The 23,590-nt window shown below is 37.8% G+C and overlaps 1 protein-coding gene across 1 annotated transcript; it reads left to right on the forward strand.

The window, feature by feature from the left end:
* Positions 1-14,299: 14,299 nt before the first annotated feature.
* On the forward strand, positions 14,300-23,570 carry LOC113420604 (protein NipSnap homolog 3B-like). Its single transcript, XM_026680610.2, has 6 exons — positions 14,300-14,826; positions 19,851-20,073; positions 20,714-20,869; positions 21,792-21,941; positions 22,771-22,857; positions 22,936-23,570. Exons 1-6 carry the CDS (start codon positions 14,749-14,751, stop codon positions 23,010-23,012), a joined length of 771 nt encoding a protein of 256 aa, XP_026536395.1. The 5' UTR covers positions 14,300-14,748; the 3' UTR covers positions 23,013-23,570.
* Positions 23,571-23,590: the final 20 nt, after the last annotated feature.

The raw sequence follows: 23,590 nt of genomic DNA on the forward strand, positions 1-23,590 counted from the left end.
GACCGGAGGGCTGTGCTTGGGGCGGGGGGTGTCCTCAGGAAGTTCCTGATGGGACCCCGCTGGGCAGGGCCACCCGGCTCCCGAGCTGCTTTCAGGGTCCCCTTGGGAAGAAAAGGGTCCGGTGGGCGGTGGAAGAGGCGAGCGCCTCCTCCCGCCCCCTGTCCCGTCCCGTCCCTCCTCTTGTCCCCTCCTCCCCTCCCCGCGGCAGAGAAAGATCTGCCTCCCCTGCACCGCAGCTTCCACCCGGCGCCGCGTCTCCCGGCCAGCGCGCGCTTGCGACTTGGGAACCGGCCAAGCGACTTTAAACCGAGCGGAGGCCAGAGATAGCCGGAATTACCCTCCACACCACACACACACACACAGAGAGAGAGAGAGAGAGAGAGTTGGCAGCTGTCCATCCCCCACCTTGGAGTCCGATGGCACGCACGCGGGGCTGTCACAAAGAAAGGGAGAGGAATTGAGTGCCAGCCTGAGAAAGGCGAAGCTGCCTCTCTAAAGCATTTTGGTGGCTTTGTAAGTTTGGGGAAAGGGGTTGGGGTGTCAATCAAGAATTATATCCAGAATACCCCAAGTGTTACAACTTACCGTATTGCCGGGCGTATGAGATGACTTTTTGCCTTGAAAAGCATGCCTCCAAGTGGGGGGTCTGTCTTATACTGCGAGTATATAACAAAAACTATATTTTGAGTGGAAATGTTGGGGCTCGTCTTATACGCCCAGTCGTCTTATACGCCGGCAATACGGTACTTTAATTGGGATCGTCTGAAATAGATATAGAAATTTTGGAAGAATATTCATTTTAATGGCAGCGATCCTGCCTAATAATGAAAGTTGCAGCTTACTCCCATGTTTCTAAATCCTTCTTTACCTGTTGCATCAATTTATCATAATTATTTTCCTTGAGTGTCTTACAATGTGCTGTCAACCATATTCCTAAATATTTAGCTTTCTTTATCACTTGTATTTCCATAACTTCTTCTAACTCTATTTTCTGTTTTTCTGTTAAATTTTTAGTCATTAATTTAGTTTTCTTCCTGTTAATTTTGAGTCCTGCTACTGCTCCTAATTGTTCTAATTCATTCATCAATTTTTGTCCTCTTTCTATTGGTTCCTCAATGAAAAAAATCATATCGTCCGCAAACGCTTGCAACTTATATTCTTCTTTCTTAACCTTTAATCCTTTTATATCTGGGTTCTGTCTAATTCGCATTAATAATGTTTCTAATGATAATATGAAGAGCAGGAGTGAGAGTGGTCTGACTCCTTTTTCTATTTTTATTGGGCGGGTATATTCCCCGTTTATTATAATATTAGCTTGTTGTGTATCATAAATAGTTGTTATAATATTTTCAAATTTGGTGCCTAAATTCATATTATAAATTTTTTGGATTAAAAATTGCCAATTTAAATTGTCGAAGGCCTTCTCTGCATCTAAAAACATAAGCGCAATTTGTTTTTCAGGGTGAGCTTCATAAAATTCTAAGACATCTAGTGCTATTCTTAAATTATTCCTAATTTGTCTTGTCGGGAGAAATCCATTTTGGTCTTCATGTACATACGCGTTTAGCATTCTTTTTAGTCTGTTTGCTATAATAGAAGTAAATATTTTGTAGTTGGTGTTTAACAGTGAAATCGGCCTATAATTGTTTTTTTTTTAAACAAATTTTATTAATTTTAAAGACAAACAAATCATCATTAACCATTACATGCTTAAACCTTTTTCCATTATAAATTTTACAAGTCAAATAAAACCTTATTTTATACAATATAATTCTATTTTAAACCATTTCCATATGAGCATACAAATACCTCTTATCCAATTTCTCTTTACTTCTCTTTACTCTTATTCAATTTCACTATTATTATTTCATCTATTTCTTTCTGACTTGGTTACCATTATTCTCATTCTATATTTCTGCAAGGTTTTATTAATTCTCCCAGAAACATAAAGACACAACACACAAACATATAAAAAATCTTTTAGGAAAGTAACTTGGCCCCAGGTACCTCTCTCTACATGGACTTCAATTATATTCATGCTCATCTTACATGTCATTACCTATTTTATTTACCATTCTATATCTTCTATATTAGCTTCTCCACACATTTCACTCTTCTTAATTCTATCTTATTTAATCCATCTTAATTTGAGTCATTATATTTGTATCTTTTGTCCATTCTTTATTATCCCTCTGTCTCATTCCTTATAATAATAATAAAAAAGAATTTCTCCTGACATCACTAATCAGAGTATGATGCCTTTCTATCTTCCCCCTAAATTAATTAGATTAACATTTAAGATAACACCTAATACCCAATCTGATTCTGCTTGGTACATTCTATCTACTAATTTTTTTTTTAATAAAAGAAAAATAATAAATCCAAAATGATTAAATACATAGTTAAATAATAGATCTAAATATTGAATCTTATAACATTCCCATTGCCTTTTCCAAAGACAAATGCTACTATAATAATTTTGTAATAACATCAATACCATAGTCATATTAAACTCTTTAATTAAAACTCAATATTCTAAACATTCCCTTTAATATTTTATTAAATTTTAAAACCAATCATTACTAAACATTTCAACATTTTAATCTCTTATTAACTCTTAAACCATTCTAATTTTCTATTTCTAATACAAATGCTACAATACCATCTTATGTACCTTGCAAAATCTTTTTTTAAAGAAATTGTACTTTACCCTTTGTCCCTAAAAAGATTCCTCTTTTCCCATCTGATTTCAAAACTTTGTGGCTTTTCTCCACCTTTTCCCTTTCTTTCTTCCCCCACCAGACCTTTCTACCCCCCTTCTCCTAGCCTCTGCCTTACTGGCTTCCCTTCTCTGTTGTGTTCCTTTTTCTTTTGTTTACTATCATTATATTGATTTTGCACCTTATTTTTCTCTTTCTTGAGTGTTTTTTTTAAATCTTAAGTCCTTCATTTTCCTTCCTTTCTTTCTTCCTTCTTTCTTAGTTAAATTTTGAAATTCATTAAAGATGGCTTCTTCTTCTTCTTCTTCTTCTTCTTCTTCTTCTTCTTCTTCTTCTTCTTCTTCTTCTTCTTCTTCTTCTTCTTCTTCTTCTTCTTCCTCCATCTGTTGTAGTGTTTGTTGATAGTTAGCAAGCGCCATTTCTAAAAAAAAGGAAGGCTTCTTTCACACCATCTTTGCCATCTGTTTTTGTTTGCTCATATTCTTTTCTCAGTTCCTCAGCAAAAAAAGCCATTATAAATCTTTTCTTTTCTCCCCCCTCTTTCTTCTTGCACCAACCAAGATATTTCAAGAAAATAGAACAATCCCAAAGTCCTCAATCAATCCAAGCCAAGACAAAGTTCTCACTTTCTCTTCCTGGGGTAGTATCAATCAAAAAAAAGAAAGTCCAAATCTGTATCTTAAAGCCTTATTGGAATATATTTCAGTCTTCAAATCCTTAAGGCATCTCCTCCAACAAAATCTTAACATATAAATATATTTTTTGTCCTCTCCCTTCCCACTTATCACATAAAGCTAGTTTTTACCTGAAAAAGACAGGTTTCTCAGTATCCACTTATTGATTCCGTAGGGAAGGAGAGTAAACTTTCCTTTCAGCACCTCAAAATTGCCGCTTATTTTCTCTTCTGGAAAGAATCATTCAAAAAGCCATAATTTCCAGGAATTGTGTTAAATATGTCTTAGAGTCCTGGGTCAACCAAGAAAACTTTCACTCTCAAAGGCTTTCTCCTCTTCCTCCTGCGCATTCTTACCCAGCTGCCGGCTTCTTTGTGGCGGCCATTACAGACCGCTGCTGCACCGTCTTGGGAAAATGGGGTTCTGCCGGCCGGGAGGGGTCTGCAACACCCCCAAACCCCTCTCCGGATCCCCCTATCTTCAGCCGCCCCTGCAGGGCAGCCTTAGCTCCAAACCCGTCCGGATCGGAGCACCAAAAGCGGCTAGCGCAGCAGGATCGCAGTATCGCGAATCCCTGCGCTCTGAAGCCGACAAACTGGAAGTCCCCCCGGCCTATAATTGTTTATATATCGGGGATCGAATCTTCCTTCAGGATCAGCGAAATCAATGCCCCCCTCCATGAGAGTCAGCCCCTGGGCGGCGCGGGCGCAGCGGTTGCCGCGCCTGCCCCAAGCCTCCACTCACACCCCCGCCAACCGACCCACAAACACAAAGGAGCACCCTACCCCGCCCCGTTCCCTTTGCGCGGCCCGGCCACGGCCCTGGCGGGCCTTGGGCCCCCGCGCCCCCCACGGGGCCCCAGGACGGGGAAAACCTGGCTACCAATAAAACATCATTAAAAACTTCCACCATAAGAGGTCCAATTTGTTCTGCAATTGCCTTGTACAGCTCCCCTGGAATCCCATCTGGGCCCGGGGTTTTGTTGTTTTTCTGGTTCTCTATTGCTGATTTCAATTCCAACCAAGTGATGTCTTTGTTTAATAGTTCTACCATTTCTTCCCCAATTGCTTTATCCTTCACTTCATCTAAATAGTTTCTTGAGAATAAGAATTTATTAAAGACGTCTGCCGTCCAACTCTCAGCAACTCCTGGCACCTCACAAATCAGACAAAGAAATTACAATAAAATCAATAAAACATAAAAAAAATAAAGATAAATGATGACAAGTGCAGTGAAGCAAGAGGTCTAATTTCCCCTCCCCGAAGGCCTGGGTGATGAGTCAGGCCTTCTGAGCGTTTCTAAACAAGAGTAGAGTGGGGGTCGTCCAGATCCCTGGGGGAACCTGGAGCACGCCAACCCTGCAGGATCAAATTGGCCAGGCAGATGTTATGGGAGACAGGCGGTCCCTCAAGTAGCCAGGCTCTCTCTCGTGTAATAATTCAATTTGCCAGCTGCTCTCTGCATGGCTCCCCAAGTCTTGTTATCTTGTTAAGATTTCCATCTTTGCTATTCAAAGAAGCAGCCCTAAAGCAAAGCTGAAGTTGTACTCAGAAGCAACATGAGAATCCTAAAACTAACAAGATAGAAGCAACATTTAATGAAGTACAGAGAGGAGCTAGCACAGACATTTATTAAACTTATATGCCTAACAAATTACAATCCTGTACATCACCCAAACACAGGTATTTATTATTTATTGGAAAGACTGCCAGTCTCCCTTTGAATCTGTCAAGCTGATTTGATCTTTTAAGCTTGGTGCTCTGAGTTCCTTCTATCAGGACCCTGGAAGTACACCTTCTCTGGGGCAGCATCTGCTCTTTGGAAAGAGGTCCCTCCCCCCAAGATCTGGATGATATCCCTTCCCCTCCCCCCAAGCTGCTGATGTTTGGAAGGGCTTTGAAACGCTGGCTCTTCCCAGGCCTTCAAAGAGAGTAACTGAATGTCCCTTTTGGTATTGTGGATTGTTTTCCTTCCTTCTGGTCTGGTTTGCTTTGCCGTTGTTTACTCCTACTTTTGTCTGTTTTTCTTCTTTGTAATTTTTTTATTTATAAACCACCAGGGTCAGGCATCGTATAAATTCAATAAATTATTATTATTTATTTATAGACACGAATAACAACAGTAACAACAAAAAAAGCTTATGTGTCTTGATAGTTTTCTTCCACTATATCCTTCTGGGTTCATCTCTGCAAGAAAATGCATGAAATCAAAAATCCTATATACATTAACTTGTGTAAGCATCACATTGTTGATTCAGCTTTGTAAATCTTTCATCATGGTCCCAAATACAGCAGTACCGACAGTGATGGGCATGACTCAGAATACTCATGTTGTCAGCCTTACTAAGCAGACCAAATACAAAAGATAACAGAGAAGCTAATTCTAATTTATTGTAAAGCTGCATTAACAGAATGTAGTCTGAAAATACAAATCTCCTGCCATCTCCTTTACAGCCAAAGAAACTAGGGAGGATTCCTTCTGAGCCTCTTGCCCTGCCCACTATTCAACTGTGGGCTATGCTCTACCTTAGTGGTCCCCCAGCTCCTGGGCTATGGTCTACTACCAGGCCGTGGCCTATTCAGAACCAGGCCCTGTGAGCGGTGGGCTGGCATGCATGTGGGCATTTGCAATTCAACTTGCGCAAGTAGCAGGCCAGCCCACATGCACACACATGCACAACTCAACTTGTGCAAGTCGAATGTGCATGCCAGCCTGTTACTCGTGCAAGCTGACCTACAGCTCCTCTTTTCCCTCACCTGGCGGCCAAGCCACAAAGGTTAGGGACCACTGCTCTACCTTATCTGGCCATACTTTAGGCAGCATCGCTTCACGCCGTCTCTCTCCCAAGGTCTTTCCCATATACCTTTCTACATGTAAAATGTCTGCTCTTCAGCTGCCCTGCTGCCAATTTGCTTCAATGAGCAATTCATAATGGTGGGGGTTACCTGTAAAGCCCTATATGAGAGAGGACACATTTAGATGTAAGATCCCCTCTCTCCCTTGGGTCCTGCCCCCCCCTCTCCAATTCAAGCTAACAAAGTTGGCACGGTCCTGGTTCTTTCAATTAAATAATATCATCCATCAAGATCCAGGAAGTGCGTCTTCTCGGTTGCATTGCCCGCCCTCTGGAATGAAGTGTCCCCAAGATCCAGATTCACCCACCCTATTGGCATTCCAGGGTGCCATTAAAAAAAGTGGCTGTTCTTCAGGAACCCCTCCACTGGATGCTAGATGCCTCTGGGATTTTTGGAGTATCTGTTGGGTTGCCATCTTATTCTTGTCTTCCTTCTGTTCAAATTTGCTTTTGCTGTTTGTTGTTTTTATTTTATAATTATCTGATATATTGTGAGCCACCTACAGTTTGGAGTCAGGCAGCATCGAATAAACAAATAAACAAAAGCTCACATAAAACAGCATTTAGGCTACTAGGGTTGTTCTTGAAAAAGCTATAGGGATTTGAATTTGGTTAGTATTTGGATAGGAGACTACCAAGAAATCTAACAGCTGTAGGCTAGATTGAGAAGGTAAAAGAACAGCCTGGGAGATGGCAATGGCAAAGCATTTCTATATTGTTGCTCAGAAAATTGCATAACCTTCCTGTATAGTACAGTACAGATAGTCTTCAACTTATGACCATAATTGAGCCCAAAATTTCTGTTTTTAAGTGAGACATTTGTTTAGTGAGCGTTGCCCCATTTTATGACCTTTCTTGCCTCAGTTGTTAAGTCAATCACTGCAATTTATAATTTAGCAACCTGGTGGTTAAGCAATTCTGCTTTCCCATTTACTTTGCTCATTGGAAGGTAGCAGGTGATCACGTGACCTTGGAACGCAGCAAAGGATATAAATATGAACCAATTGCCCAGCATCCCAGTTTTGATCATGTGACCATGGGGATGCTGCAAAGGTCATAACTATGAAAAATGGTCATCAGTCACTTTTTTCAGTGCCATTGTAACTTTGAACGGTCACCAAATGAACTGTTGTAAGTTGAGGACTATCTGTATAGCTGTGTTAATGACACTTAGCCGTTTGAAAATGAAAGGGAATTCTGGGAATTGAAGTCCACACATCTCAGAGTAACTAAGGTTCAGAAACACTTGTATATACAGTAGGAACAGAGCTTCATACAAGGGAGTCTTTATCTTTTACAATTTGATGAAATTATATTAAAATAAGCAAATTCAAGAGTTTTTCCCTCTCACCCTAATTTTAAAAAATTATATATCCATTCCTACAGAAGTTTCAGTCTTTTGTTTAAAGAGCAAAAGAGAGCTGAGAGCAATTCCCTCAAGATTTTTTTTTTTAATAATCAGTGACAAGCGGACCATCAGCTGCAAATCCCAGGCATAAATTAAAATAGCATGATATATGCTGCTTCTTCATATTATTCTTTTTTTTTTTTTTTTAGAAAAACTTTATTAATTTTACCATTAAAAACAACACATCTACAAATTATATACAGAAGAGAAAGCAAACAGGCCTTGGCAGAGGCCGAGAGGGAAAGAGAGAAGGGCAAATGAGGGAGGAGAGGGAAGGGTAAGGGGAAAGGGGGGATAGAATGGGAAAAACAGTTAAAATAAAACCATATTTTTGTGACTGTCTGTAAGATCCTTTCTTCTTCAAATATATCGTCAAGCGCGTACTTTTCATTAACTCTGCTTAGGTAGCCCTTGGCTACAATTTTTCTCGAAATAGTCTATCTTTGATTTAGCCAATTGTACCAAGGATTCCAATTGTTATAATAGGTTGAGGATTCTTTATTTTTAATGATTGGGTTAGTTTGTCCATTACGATTGCATTCTAAAATTTTCTGAATGATCATTTGTTCAGTGGGGATAGAAGGTGATTTCCAGCACTGAAGCGAACGCCAGTCTGGCCACGGTTAGGATATGAATTATAATATACTTCAATTTTTTTGATACTTGTTTATCAAAAATTCCTAGAAGGAAGGACTCTGGTTTGTACTCAATTTGTTCCTTGGTAATCTCCTCTAGCCAATGCCTAATTTTTTTGCCAATGTTTCTGAGTTTCTTTGCATGACCACCACATATGGAAGAAGGTACCTTCTATGTTTTGGCATTTCCAACATTTGGGACTCGTGTTGGGGTACATTTTCGCCAATCTCGAAGGGGACAGGTGCCATCTATAAAACATTTTGTCACGAGTTTTCTTTATAAACTGCTGATTTCGTGATCTTAATGTTCCTATTCCAGATCCTTTCCCATTCTGCTAGGGTGATACTCGTCCGTTTCTGCTCCGCAATCATATTTCCCTTGACAATCTCTTGTTCTAGTTCCGTTTCCAAGAATTTAGATATATTTTTTTGTTATTCGGTTCCTAATAGAATTTTGTCTAAAGTCTGCAATTTATTGTAGATTTAATTCCTTAATATCTTGTTTATATCTACTATGGATTTGAAGGTACACCCACTGATCAATTGTAAATCCTCGCTCTTGTAATTCTTGTCGTGTTTTCAGCTTTCCTTGTGGGTCTAATAAATTCTCGTATTTAATCATTTTAGTTATATCCAAATTATTAGGGTGTACTATTGCTTCCATTGGAGAAAGCCAAATCGGTATTTTTAGATAGAGTTTTTTACGTACTTTTTCCAATTGGTTAGTAGCGAGTCCCTGATAAGGTGCCTATGGAAATATGATTGCCTGGGTTTCCCAGTTTCCCACAGGAAGGCGTGCCATCCTTTCTGCATATCGTTGGCCTTCTAATATTAGTGTTCTTTTGTTGGTTAGATTCACCCATTCCTTTATCCATAGTAAAATGGTTGCCGTATGATATATTTCCCAGTTTGGCAGGGCTAACCCTCCTCTGCTTTTCAAATCTTGTAAGGCTTTTACGTTGATCCTAGCTTTTTTTCCCTGCCAAATAAATTTTAGCGTTATCTTATTTAGTTCTATAAAAAAAATTATTTAATTTGATTGGAATTGTCTGGAATAAATATAGAAATTTTGGAAGTATATTCATCTTAATCGAGGCAATCCTGCCCAGTAAAGAAAGCTGTAATTTACTCCAGGAATCTAAATCTTTCTTAGATTGTTGGAGTAGTTTGTCATAATTGTTTTCTTTTAGTGATTTGCTTTGTGGAGTTAGCCAAATTCCTAGGTATTTAATTTTTTTATCACCTGTATTCCCATTGATGTCTCTAACTCTTTATTCTGGTCTCCTGTTAAGTTTTTTAGTCATTAGTTTCGTTTTTTCCTATTAATTTTGAGTCCTGCAACTTCTCCAAATCGTTTTCTAATTCTTCTAATAAGTTATGTCCTTTTTCTATAGGCTCCTCCAAAAAGAAAACCATATCATCATGCAAAAGCTTGTACTTTATACTCTTCTGATTTACTCCTCAGTCCTCTAATTCTCGAGATTTTACCTAATGCACGTCAAGAGTGATTCTGGGGCGAATATGAAAAGCAGAGGAGAGGGCAACCCTGTCTTACCCCTTTTTCTATTTTTATTGGGCCAGTTTGTTCCCCATTTATTAGAATATTTGCCTGTTGGGTGTGGTAAATTGTAGTTAATGATGTTTTCGAATCTAGTGCCCAGGTTCATATTGTATATTTTGTGTATTAAGAAATGCCAATTTAAATTATCGAATGCTTTTTCAGCGTCCAAAAACATAAATGCAAATTGTTTTTTCGGATGGGCTTCATAGAATTCTGAAATGTCTATCACTGTTCTTAAATTATTCTTGATTTGTCGAAATGGGAGAAATCCATTTTGATCTTCATGGATATGTGTGTTTAAACCTGTTTTAATCTATTAGCTATAATAGAAGAGAATAGTTTGTAATCTGCATTCAGGAGCGAAATCGGTCTGTAATTATTAATGAATCTATGGTCTAGATCCTCCTTCGGGATCAAGCGAAATTAAGGCATCCACGAGAGTCCGGCATCCTAGCTGCTAAGAGTACCTCATTAAATACTTCCAACATCAGTGGTCCAATTTGTTCTATGATTGTTTTATAAAAGTTCTACAGGTATCCCATCTGGTCCTGGCGATTTGTTGTTGCTTTGCTTCTCTATTGCTGACTTCAATTCGGACCATGTAATATTTTTATTTAATAGTTCTATCTCTTCCTCTCCAATTGCTTTATCGTTCACTTCCTCTAGGTATTTCCTTATTTTATCCTCACTAACTTCTTCCTTTTATATAATTTCCCGTAAGTATTTATGGGTGATCTCTTTTTTCTTCTCTATCTCATCTTGCAAGTTGCCCCTCTCGTCCATTAATTGGTGTATCAGTTTTTTTTTTTCCTTCGTTTTTTTTGAGTTTGTGGGCTAACCATCTCCCTGGCTTGTTTGCATGCTCAAAATAGATTTGCTTGGTCATTTTTCAGATTTATCTCAATTTTTCTTGTTCCAGTAAATTCAGTTTGTGTTTAATTGTCATTAACTGATTTTGTATTTTTGGTTTTGGGGGTTCTTTGTAGTTCATATTATTCTTTTCAAGCCAGGCATAAAAGGAACAAGTTTTATCTAACATTTTAATAAAGGAACTTCAGAATACACTTGTATATGGCCAGTAGGAACAGAGCTTGGACATACAAGGGAATTTTTAGAATTAGAATTTTTTTATTGGTTTTTCAAGTGTGATTGGACACACAAAGGAATTAAAATTTATATAACGTGTATTACTGAAGAAATGATAGAGTTTATAGCGGGTACTTTTTTACTTTCAAATAGATTATTTCGCAAGCAACTTCTTCAATCCCTTTGTGTTTTAAACACAGGTCATTAAAAAAAATACCACCACGACAACCCTACGGAACGAGGAAAGCATATTGAAGGGCCAATCTTCATATTATTCTTTTCAAGCCAGGCATAAAAGGAACAAGTTTTATCTAACATTTTAATAAAGGAATTTAGAATTAGAATTCTTTTATTGGCCAAGTGTGATTGGACACACAAGGAATTTGTCTTGGTGCAAATGCTCTCTGTATACATAAAAGAAAAGATACATTCATCAAGAATCATAAGGTACAACACTTAATAATAGTCATATGGATGTAAAACTTCATATGGATCTTATAATTAGTTTTCTTTGTAGAAGCCAATCTATACAATGTTAAATTCAATTACTCCTAAAAGATGTTTTTTTAAAAGATTAACCATTTAATATTTAATAATATATATTTAATATTCAATAATATATATTTAATATAACCTGACATTTCAAAATCTACATTGCTGTATACTAATTGCTGCAAGATAAATTTTGCACAGTAATAATACAAAATGAAGAACAACTCTAAATTATAATTATAGTCTACTTTTATACTGGCCTTTACAGCTATTATTTATTCAATTTATTATATAGCCACCCATCTCATCTTATTGTCTCATCTTTAGTTTTATTACAATAAAATAAATAAAATACATAATGGGGAAAATAAAATAAATGTGGGGAACATTGTCCCCACAACCTTCACAATGAGGAAGCAACATGGCCTTTTCTTATGTTCACATATTGAACTGGAACATGTTATCAAAGAAACTGCCAGACTACAGTATATTACAGATTCTTCTTCTATTTAAGATTTGTACAGTAAATACTGCTAAAGATCAGCATTCTCAAGAAAATCCAGATGGCCCCAATCCTTCTGTTATTTTATGTTTTGAAGACCTGGCTGTTTCTCCAGATGTTTGGGCTAGAATGTTAGGCTAACCCAGGTGTGGCTGATGTGTTTTTATGGGTTATTTATTAATTAAATTTATTGGACACCCATCTTATCATAGGGAAACTCTATTATTTTAATTCTTTAGTTTTAATCTTTGTACCCAGAGTCACTAGTATGAGGTTGCCAGCCATATAAATTATTTAAATAAATAAATAAAGTGATACAATATTACAAGATACTTTGTTTTCATTACCTCCACCTCTTTCTTGCTATTCCCCCCCCCCCTTAAATTTAACAAAATGCCCTTAGGCCATTCACCTTATCTGCTCCATTCACAGAACAAAGCTGTTATATTCCAATGGCTGATGCCCACTCTTTTCTTGACACAGGTTTTGGGAAGAAACCAAATATATTTGACACTTACTTGATACTACTAAAAACAGAAGTAGTGAGTTTATTTCTGGATTCTGTTTGCTGAACAGACCTAAAAATAGCCTCCTATGATTTTTCCAGTTACAATTTGAGAACCGTATTTACATTATACATTTGAAAAGCCGGCAGCAAATATGCAATCATTGGGCTACATTAACAATCCCTCGTTTCAGTAAAAAAAAAAATGTGATTAAAAACACAGTGGATAGATATAAATATAATTAAATAATACTCTGATTTAAAATAATGGCAAAGTTACAGTGACATTTGGCAATCCATGCTTTATGACTGTGATTCAAATGAAATATTACAGTGAAGATTATGCTAACAGGTAAATTAACCAATTTCATGACACAAATGTATAATCCTTTATAAAATGTCCTAAATATATGTAGAAAAAATAAAGAAGTAATAGCAGTAGAACCTGAGCAAAACAATTAAAAGTGTGATCCATTTAAAGATTTAGTATTAGGTATTTTGTCATATTTATACTGGCCGTCTCTTCCAAAATCCAGTGCACAGATATCATTGGACTATAATTTCCATTATGCTTATCAGCATGGTTATAGATAAGGGATTTTATAATGTAACTTCTGTGGTGACAGGATTGTCTTATCAGCCTTTTCCAGGCTAAAATAATCCCCATTATGACAGTATTTAAAGAACTCCAGGACTTACCAATCAAAACAGTGAAATACAGGCAGAAGAATATAGTTATGCAGTTTTTAATATTCATTGCTAAGGGTGACCAGATTCACTTAAATTTATTTTTAATATTGTTTTAGTATAGCTATTAGATGCATTTTCCTCAAGAAAAAAATACACCATTACTAGAGGCACAGAAATGTAATCCCATTACATTTTTTTTTTAACCATTATATTTCCCATTGGCTGAACAACATGAGCAGTTTGCCACTTTTGAAGAAATGGAACTGTTTAAGATTGAATTTTCTTGAGCCTTAGTTCACTCGTCACTGAATATAAATTTTAAAGCTTCTTAGTGAGCTTTCCTTCAGCTAAAGCTGAATATAAATTTAAGCATCCTTTTTCACACTTACATGTGGCCTGTTTGGTGTCACCTTAGCATGTTGTATGAATCCAATCACTGTTGGACACTTTACACACTTCTAATGGGTGGATTAAATGAAGGCTTCATTTAAGGTGAGAATCCAACTTCCTATAAGTTGTTAAATGAGCCAAAGAGTTTCATTCTTTGGCTGTTCATACCAAAGAAAAACTTCTGTTCGGTACAATACCCTTCCATCAAAGTAAACAGAAGATGGAAACATCCTAACCTTTGGGACTAACTGACAGTTATCATAACATGACAGTTATCTCAGTAACTTAGTAATATATATCAGTTGAGACACTATGATTCAAGTAATCGCAGTAAAGTTATTTGTGATTACTTAAATCACAGTTTCTCAGTCGATCTACCTTATTGAGTTCAGAGTATACCTTAAACTGTGTTTTTCAATTTTGGCAACTCTTAAGATGTACAGACTTCAACTCCCAGAATTCCCCAGCCAGCATGCTGACTTCTGGATTCTGGGAATTGAAGTCCACATTCTTTGATTGATTGTGCCCAAAGTTGAGAAGTATTGCATTTACCCCATCAAAAAATGGGCATCATACATTTGTCCAAACCTCACCTGTCCAAAGCTGGCTGTGAACCCAGCCTTGTCATCACTGGAAAAATTAGGTAACTAAAGAAATCTGCTGCTTTGAAGCAGCAACAGTAGATGAAAGTCTGTAAGAAATCCAAACTTGGCAAGAAATTAAACTTGGCAAGTTTAAGATTTGTGGACTTCAACTCCCAGAATTCCTGAGCTAACATGACTGGAGGAGGAATTCTGGGAGTTGAAGTCCACAAGTCTTAAAGCTGTCAAGTTTTCGAGGCTCATTGAAGCATTTGGAGGTTTATCTGTGTCTTCAGGGTCACCTGAATTGCACCTTTGGGACAACAGCAGATGCGTTCTCATGTTTCTTAATAGCAGCGGGGCAAAAAGAGGCAGGGGGAGAGGGAACCTCATTCGTCTCAGTAGACAAGCATATAGCAGCGCGGGTTAAAAGAGATTTCGGACGTGTGAAAGCAAAGCGAAAGGGCGACCCAAAGGCGCAACAACGAAGCGCCTGCGTTTCCCGCCGCTGGGAAGAGTCGTCTCGGAATACGCCAGCCCGCCAAGGCTTGGTTTTTGGTCCCCTAAGGCCTCCGTAAGCGAAAGAGGAGTCAGTGTGGTGCCCTCTCGTCCTTCAACGTGGGCTCTGGGCACTTGCAGATTTCCTTACCATGTTGGGTCTCCGCGTGGGCTCCGTCCTTGGCCGCTTCCTCAGACGAGCAGCAGCGGCAGAGCCTTTCCGCGCCCAGGTAAATGGCCTGGGAAACCCACCTGTCCCTTTCTTCCAGGCTGCGGATGGTTAGGTGCCTGCTCCGCGTTGTTACGTGTTTCCATAGGGGAGTTGCTATTCCGGGCTGGGCTGGAGAGGGAACTACTGGCGGGATCGCACCCCACTCCATACAAACCCCTCCCCCTCCCCCAATTCCCCCTTTGCTAAGATGCTGGCGTCTCCAACCTTGGCAACTTTAAGCCTGGCGGACTTCAACTCCCAGAATTCCCCAGCCAGTTTGCAAGCTGGCTGGGGAATTCTGGGAGTTGAAGTCCGCCAGGCTTAAAGTTGCCAAGGTTGAGACCCTGCAATAAGATGCCCACACACAGGGCAATAAGATACAGCCTTTAGAATACACCGGGATTTGATGTGATTTCAGTTAAGACCCTCTTAGAAGGAAGATAATAAACCTGCAATTCTTATGTTCGGTTTCTCCTAAACGGGTGGGGTGCCTTTGCCTGCCTTTGGCTATTGCTCTAAACCCTGCCGGTCCAGCTTCCTCCCAAAATGTGAAGCTACTCGCCCCCCCCAGAAAATTGCCCAGCAAGCAGGTGGCAGCACCTAGTAGCTGGATCGCGAGTGACCTCAGAAGCGTTGAGCCTGGAAGAGGGCAATGGCAAACAGCTTCCATTGTATATAATACAGTATTTGGTATACTGGCAGTCCTCGACTTATGACCCCAATTGAGCCCCAAATTTCTGTTGCTAAGTGAGGTGAGTTTTACCCCATTTTACGACCTTTTTTGCCACAGTTGTTAAGTGTCTCACTAGAGTTGATCAGTCAGTAACACGATAAGTAAGTGAAGGTTGCAAAAGGGGATCACATGACGTTGGGACCCAGCAACTGTCATGAGTATGAGTCAGTTGCCAAGCCAAGTCTGAAGTGTTTGAATGTTGATCATTTGATTGTGGGGATTCTAAAAGGTTGTAAGTGTGAAAAACTGTCATAAGTCACTTTTTTTCAGGGCTGTTGTAACTTTAAATGGTCACTAAATGAACTGTTGTAAGTCGAGGACTACCTGTAATATGATTCCATATGATAATACCCTCTTGATTCCTTCCTGCCTTCCTCTTTTTACCTACCTCTGCATCTGTCTGCTTCCCAGATTTCACTAGGAATCAAGCCCACTTGGAAGGAGATTTTAATTTTACAATGTGCTTCCTGTTCTGAAGCTTAGATACCATTTCATTTCATTTGTCCCAAGTCAAAACTAATCAGTTCATCAGGAATATTTTCTGAATATTCGGGTTTTTTAGAGCATCAATAAATGTACTATGAATGTATCACAGTTCAAATAATGTTTCTTTAAAAGAACAGTGTGAGTTTGGCACTATGGAAAAAGCCATATCACATTTCTGTATCGTTGCCAAGAAAACAAATGGGCATATCATGGAATTGTCAGAAATCGAGCTCAATTAGACAGAAATCATGGTGAAAAAACGGCTTGCTGATTGAAGGATAATTGGGAAATGAACTCTTTGGAACATATAAGTAGAAGCTGACAGTGTATAAAGAGAAATGAAGCAGTTTGGATGCATTATTCTGAAGGGTTCTCTGTATAGAGCTGTATAACAAATCAAATGTGTGTGCTTCTGCTATCATTATTTTTGCAAGTTAAGTAAATTTACATGAATGTTACAGAGACAGGGTCTAATATAAGAGAGAAAAACAAAATATGGAAATTCTGGAAGAAGTAAATAATCATCAATAAATTACAAGTATGAATCTGATTCCATTTTCACTTCTTCACTGGATGGCCCATTTTTACTGAATCAGTTTTTCTCCTGAGAGAGGCATATGATACTGTTTCTCCCCATGCTATAAAAAAGCATCATTTGAATACTCTTCTCCCTGCCACAAATGGACAAGTTTTAGTAGTATATTTCTAACATAGTTTTCTTCTCTTCAGATGACTTTACCAATCCTAGACAATTTCAGATAAAATATCATAAAGTTGTTAGTAGCATTGGGGGTTTGGTACTATTATGGCACAGCAAATGCATTTTTCTGTAACATGTCATTTAGGTTTTATGCTTATGCTATGTTGAAAAAACAAATTCTTTTTATATGCTGTATGTGTAGGGATGTCCAGCTGCATCACTGTTATTTTTTGTTACAAGAGATCTTAATGTCAATGTCTAAATTTTGTTTAGAATTATGACTATTTGTTTACTTTGTAATTTACCATTAATCTCTAGTGATTTCTCCTTAAACATAATATTTTTACCGACTGAACATTTTTATTGACATGTTGGAAGTTTAAAAAGACAGATGCTGGATCAAAATACAGGTAGTCCTTGACAATAGAGGCCAATATTGTTGTTAAGGGAGACATTGTACGACCTTTCTTACCTCAGTTGTTAAGTGAATCGGGGCAATTGATAAGTTAGTAACCCGGTTGTTAAGTGAATCTGGCTTCCGCATTGACTTTGCTTGTCAAAAGTTTGTAAAAGGCATCACGTGACCTTGGGACACAGCAATGGTCGTAAGTATGAACCATTTGCCAAGCGTCTGAATTTTGATCACATGATCATGGGGATGCTGGAAATGTAGTAACTCTGAAAAATGGTCATAAGTCACTTTTTTCAGTGGTGTTGTAACTTTGAATGGCCACTAAGCAAACTGTTTTAAGTCGAGGACTACCTGTAAAACAAATCTCTGCAACGTTAGTGGTACATTTTGAGTTTCATAATATGAAAGAGATGTAAAAAAAATGGAAAGAGTTTTGATTGAACTGAGATTTCAAATATATGTATGTATTAATTTCTAGGCATCTTTGAAGAAATGCTACCTAGGAAAAACACAGCGCTTCTGTCTGGGGCTTGAAGTGTACGGCTTGGAAAACATGTTATGAACTAACGCCAGAGATGAGCACTGGTGCATAAAGCTATGAAAAATGCACTGTCGGTTCCTAAGTGAAACGAATTATGATACTTTACCATAGATTGCTGACATGCACATCTTTTGCTGTGCTTCTAGTTATTGATTTGCACACTAGTTTCTAAACTATGTTAGAAATCATGCACTTCCTTGGAAGATATCAGTGTTTTTTCTGTTGAAAAATTAGTAAAGGAGGAAAACGTTTGTGAAAGACAGTGCCACAAATCTCAATATTCTTGGCCCTGTATGGTCAGAATATTGTTATTATTTATTCAGGCTTCTATGCCACCCCAGTCCAAAGAATATTGGATGTGTGCCTATTTTATAAAATCAAGCAGTTGTAGATTCTCATGTAAAGTGATGTAGAAAGAACTTCTATTTATAGGGTATGTGAAATGTGTTGATTTCTTTAGCTGCCAATTGTCTAACTTCACAAAAAGTTAAACTGTAATACAGTTTGATTTGGGTTTATCGTGTTGCATTTACCACACTATAATCCATAGTCTGTAATCCATAGTTTATGGATACTGTGATGTATATAATGGCATCAAGGTTGACTCAACCTTCCATCCTTCCGAGGTCAGTAAAATGAGGACCCAGATTATTGGGGGCAATATGTTGATTCTGTAAACCACTTAGAATCACTCTGTAAAGCGGCTTGATTTTTTTCAAGTCTTCCTGTGAGCTTGGGGGGAAAAAAGAAAAACGTGAGTGCTTTAGGAATAGCTTTGAAGATTCTTAATATGTTTTTAAAAGCTGCTTTGGAGATTTCAAGCTTTAAAAAAAATCCTTAAAGCATCAGCATTTTTTTTTTTTTTAGATTTAGGCATAAGCTTGAAAAAAAATCAGGTTGCGCTAATGAAAAGATGTGGTGCTTGAATAGAGTCCGAAGCATTCTCTACTTTTGGGAGTGTGTGCATCCTTTGTGCATGTGACACACATATAAGAAAATTTGGAACTAACAATGTCTTCTCCACGAACAATTGAAGGAACTATTGTAACTCACAGTGGTAGACCAAAGTTTCCAGCAGACATTTAATTACAGAATTTCCCCTTGTGAACTTCTGGAGCAGTGGTGGGATTCAAAGATTTTTACCACCGGTTCGGTGGGCGTGGCTTGGTGGGTGCACTTTGCGTACGTGGACACACTTTCCGTGCGCACGTGCATCAAATGCGCACTTCGCGCAGGCACAGAGGCGTTCCAATTCACCTCCTGCAAGCCTGCACTCTCTTCAGCAGCTGCTGCGCAGCACTCTGCTGTGCCTTGCAAAGCAGCTGTGCTTCAAAATCAGGGAATAAAGGTGAATATGGGAGCCTGGGCAGGCAGGTGGGCCCAACAGCAGAGCGGTGGAGAGAACCAGTTTGGTCTCTGCTGCTCATTGGCTTTACTGGCTTGGCAGAACCGGGCCAAACCGGTAGAATACCACCACTGTTCTGGAGCATTTTTTCATGCATAATACCTCCTCCTTTATAGTGGATTTTGGGAATCTAGGAAGATACAGATCATTAACTGAACGAACTCTCTGTTTTTTTCTTACTTCCTTTCTCCCTGTCTTGAATTTTTCTATAAGTCTTCAAGACGAATGGCACCACATGTGCTAATGCACTGGAACTGTATTTGCTCTCAGTGAATTACAAGTAGTCCTCAACTTACAACAAACAGTTCAAGGTTACACTGAAAAAAAGTAGCTTTTCACACTTACAAGCATTGCAGCACCCCTACAGTCATGTGATCAAAATTCAGACACTTAGAACTGAGTCATATTTATGATAGTTGCAGCATCCCAGGGTCCTGTGATCACCTTTTGCGACCATCTGACAAGCAAAGTCAGTGGAGAAGCCAGATTCACTTAACTGTATTACGAACTTAAGAACTGCAGTGATTCACTTAATTGTGGCAAGAAAAGTCGTAAAGTGAGGCAACACTCACTTAACAAATGTCTCACTTAGCACCATAAATTTTGAGCTCAATTGTGGTCGTAAGTCAAACATGAATGAAGTTTTAGTATTTTATTTATTAAAATTCCCAGGTAGTATTTCACTGATCAAATAATATATTCCATGATTACAAACCTGGAAACTATCATTTCCACCAATTATTTTTATGCTTTTGTCTCTTTAAAGCTAAATGTGTTTCAGGCTTGTTCATCTTTTGCTACCGGACCCAGACAGGAACTTGGCACTATCTATGAATTTCGCACTTATGACATTAAGCCAGCAAAGACAAAAGAGTTTCTTGAATTGGTCAATAAATATATTAAGATTCGTACAGTTCACTCACAGATGACTGGATTCTGGACAGCTGAATTTGGGGCAATGAATAAAGCATTTCATATTTGGAAATATGGTATGAATTGCATGGTGGTGTTTCAAAGAGGTTGAATGTGGCTTTTAAAAGTTTGTTAGGTTATATGGTTACCATCCTTGGGTTACAAATAACAAGGTCCAAAAGAGTTTCAGGACCTTTTGGGGTTAATGAAGACAGTTTAGAAGTACTATTTTGTTAAATAAGCAATAGGAAACAGCGAGAGTATTCACCCTTCTGCTTGCTGATGCACATCAAATTGCCTGCCAGTGAGAAAAGTTGGTAATGGACATTTCCATTACTGCCTGGAAAATTCTGAGGCATCAAGGCTCACAATCTATAACTGCTAAAGGAGGCCCAGGTCTCTCTCGCTCATCATCTGGAGTCCCTGTCATCTGCTGAAACCATTTGGAGTTTAATTCACAATTTTCATAAGTATTGGAGATTATGCAACAGTGCATGGCCCAGCAAAACAGCATGTGAGATTCTTGAAGAGAAAATAGGATGGAACAGACTGTATGTATATTCCAAGGCCACGTTTTAGAAAGTTTTGTTCTCTAATAGTAATATGAAGTTAAAACTTTTTATGAAATGTTAATTTTATTTCTCTATACTTTTGTACACTTATCATGGAAGCAAATATAACACGGCTCTAAGAAGTTCAATCTCTTTCCTTTCACAGATAATTTTGCACACAGAGCAGCTGTAAGGAAAGCTGTAGTCAATGATAAAGAATGGCAGGAAAAACTAGCTGGAATTCTTCCACTTCTGGATAAGCAGCATATGGAAATTGCTTATATGGCTCCCTGGTGTGAGTTGGGAACCCCACCAAAAGAAGGTCAGTTCTCTTGCTCCTCAACCTGTTGCACTGATTTCGTAGTCAGTGAATGGAATTTCACAGAAACTCAGAAATTGTTTGAGGAGATGGTCTAAGGAAGATAGTAATATTGCTCGGTTTGGAATCATACATGTTCACTAAAATTATGGAGCACACCTGATTAGTAATATTCATTAGTTTCTTACGGAGGAATAAAGGGAGGAGCCAAGATTAGCAGCTTCTGAAATAAAGTTGCAGAAGTTTATTTCAAGAAGCCGCTTTACCATTTGCAACAGGCCTTACTGGTTTAACTTGATACCCCCAAAATGGCTCCCACAGGCAAAAAAAGTACCTAGTTATGTTACTGAAACCCATAAATCTTACTGAGGTAATAAACTTTAGCTCTTTTTCTTTTTTACAAGCTGTTTCCCCCCCCACCCCCTTGCCTCTAACCATCCTGTAAAGATATACATATGCCAAAAAAACCATAAGCAACATATTTATACTTCTTTCCACAGCAACCAAAACAATACTTCAAAATATTCATTCTTTTAATCTCCTTTTAAAAGGTATCATATTTTCCAAGTCCTTATTTATATTTGTGTATGTGTGTGTGAGAGAGAAATTACTATGTCTATTCCTGTCTCTTAAAATGATTTCATGCATTGGTAAAATGGGGTTTTTAAAGTGGTCAAATTATATTTAAATCTTTTCTGTTTGAGACAGGCGTGGAATCTGTGGAATAATGGGCATACCTACACAAATATAATTCTGAATTATGAACTGAAAGTAAATTTAAACCCAAGAAGGCATAGGCAAAAAGTAAAATGAAATTGAATTTAGATCAGTGGTGAAGATGTAGAAATACTGTACTGTAAGAAATGAGTTGCTTGTTTTTGCCTCACTGCCGATAATAACCTGAAAATGATTTTTTTCCTCCTAGGAGTTTATGAGTTGGTGACTTATCAGCTAAAACCAGGTGGACCAGCTTTATGGGGAAATTCATTCAAAGCAGCTATTGATGCACATGTTAGTAAAGGCTACGCAAAACTGATTGGCTTTTTCCACACAGAATATGGATTTCTTAATACAGGTACAGGCTCAAGATTTTTCTTATTTCAAATACAAAATCATGCTCCAATATATATATGTTTATATTCCTATAATTTATAACTTCACACATGCTCAGGTATATGTACAGTATAGCATAGGAACAAGAAAAATGGTATCAGGTGGGCCCAGATTTAGTCATATTTAAAAGATAAAACTTTTGGAATATTATTTTTGTTTTGCCCGTTAAACAAGTTCTGTTCATAGCAAATGGCAATGCATCAGTTATATCATTGCACTATTGAAAACAGGATCCCCACTTCTAGCATCATAAGAATATTGTCTAAATATTTGGAGAAAATTCTAGGAGTATAGCTGTCTTACAGCGTGCCAGTTTGTTGGTTCATCTATTTCATGTTTACACTTATTGGCAATGGCTTTCTGAAGTTTTGGAAAAAGTTTACCTACTTTTTGGGAGGAAATGCAAGGACCTGAAATTTTAGAACACAGAACATGGGATACAGTTATTTAACGCTAGAACAGGGGTGGCCATCTTTGCAACTTTATGACTATTAAACTTCAGTTCCCAAAATTCCCCAGTCAGCCATGCTGACAGGGGAATTCTGGGAATTGAAGTCAAGTCTTAAAGTTAGCAAGGTTGGATATCCCTGATCTAGAACAACACCGTGCCTCTATATCATATCTGATATACATTGTTTTCCGTAGCTCTGTGCCTAGTCTTTATAGAATTGTACAGAGGTCTCAGGGCAGAAAATTGTTTGTGGACATTGGAACTTGAACATCATAATTTGTCCTATAGATTTGTATGCACACCTTGTGCTAGTACTGTGTTCTTGCTTTTACTTTCACAGTTCATGTGCTTTGGTGGTTTGAGAATCCAGATATCCGGGCAGCTGGGAGGCATATGGCCCATGAAGATGCCAGAGTGGTAGCAGCTGGTAAGATATTACTGTGCATCTTGGAATGTCTATCAAGCTTTTATATATGTTTGAGAGAGTGTATTTTCTCATTTTCAGTTCGGGAGAATATTCAGTTCTTGGAAACCCAACAAAACATGCTCCTGATTCCTGCATCGTTTTCACCTTTGAAATAGTTTTATTCCAGTTGAACGACATCACATAAAAAAATATTTTCTGCAATCCTCATCTGTAGTTTTTTATCCATAAAGGCAGATTGAGGGTAGTTTGAAATAATAATCATTATATGTGGAAAATCATGTTACCTTCTCAAATATTATAGATACTTTTCTAATCATCTGCATAAAAATAGATTCAAATTATATGAGTAAATAAGGACTTAGTACAGGATATTTGTACTGAATTGTTTAGAACTGAGAATAAAAATATGGGGGATATATCTAAAATAATTTCATTCTGGTGTTACACTCATATTTAAATATCTTAACTTATAAATAAAACTAAAAACTAATTATAAAATATAATAAACTAAAACTGCTCAAACTTATGGTGTCACACTATTTAATCAGGAAATCTCATGATTAATAATATAGATTGCAGTGAGATCAAGAAAATGATTATAGCTGAAATGTATTTATTCTTGAATATTTGGTGATGGATCTGAACTTTTTATGATATTTATCATTGCATGATGATTGAGATTGTTAAATGCAAAATTAAATACATTTTCTGGATTGTGTGTATGCAATTCTAT

Source organism: Notechis scutatus, chromosome 2 (assembly GCF_049901735.1).
Source record: "Notechis scutatus isolate UNSWTSFEM ecotype Mainland chromosome 2, rNotScu1.2, whole genome shotgun sequence".
Classification (NCBI taxonomy): Eukaryota; Metazoa; Chordata; class Lepidosauria; order Squamata; family Elapidae; genus Notechis; species Notechis scutatus.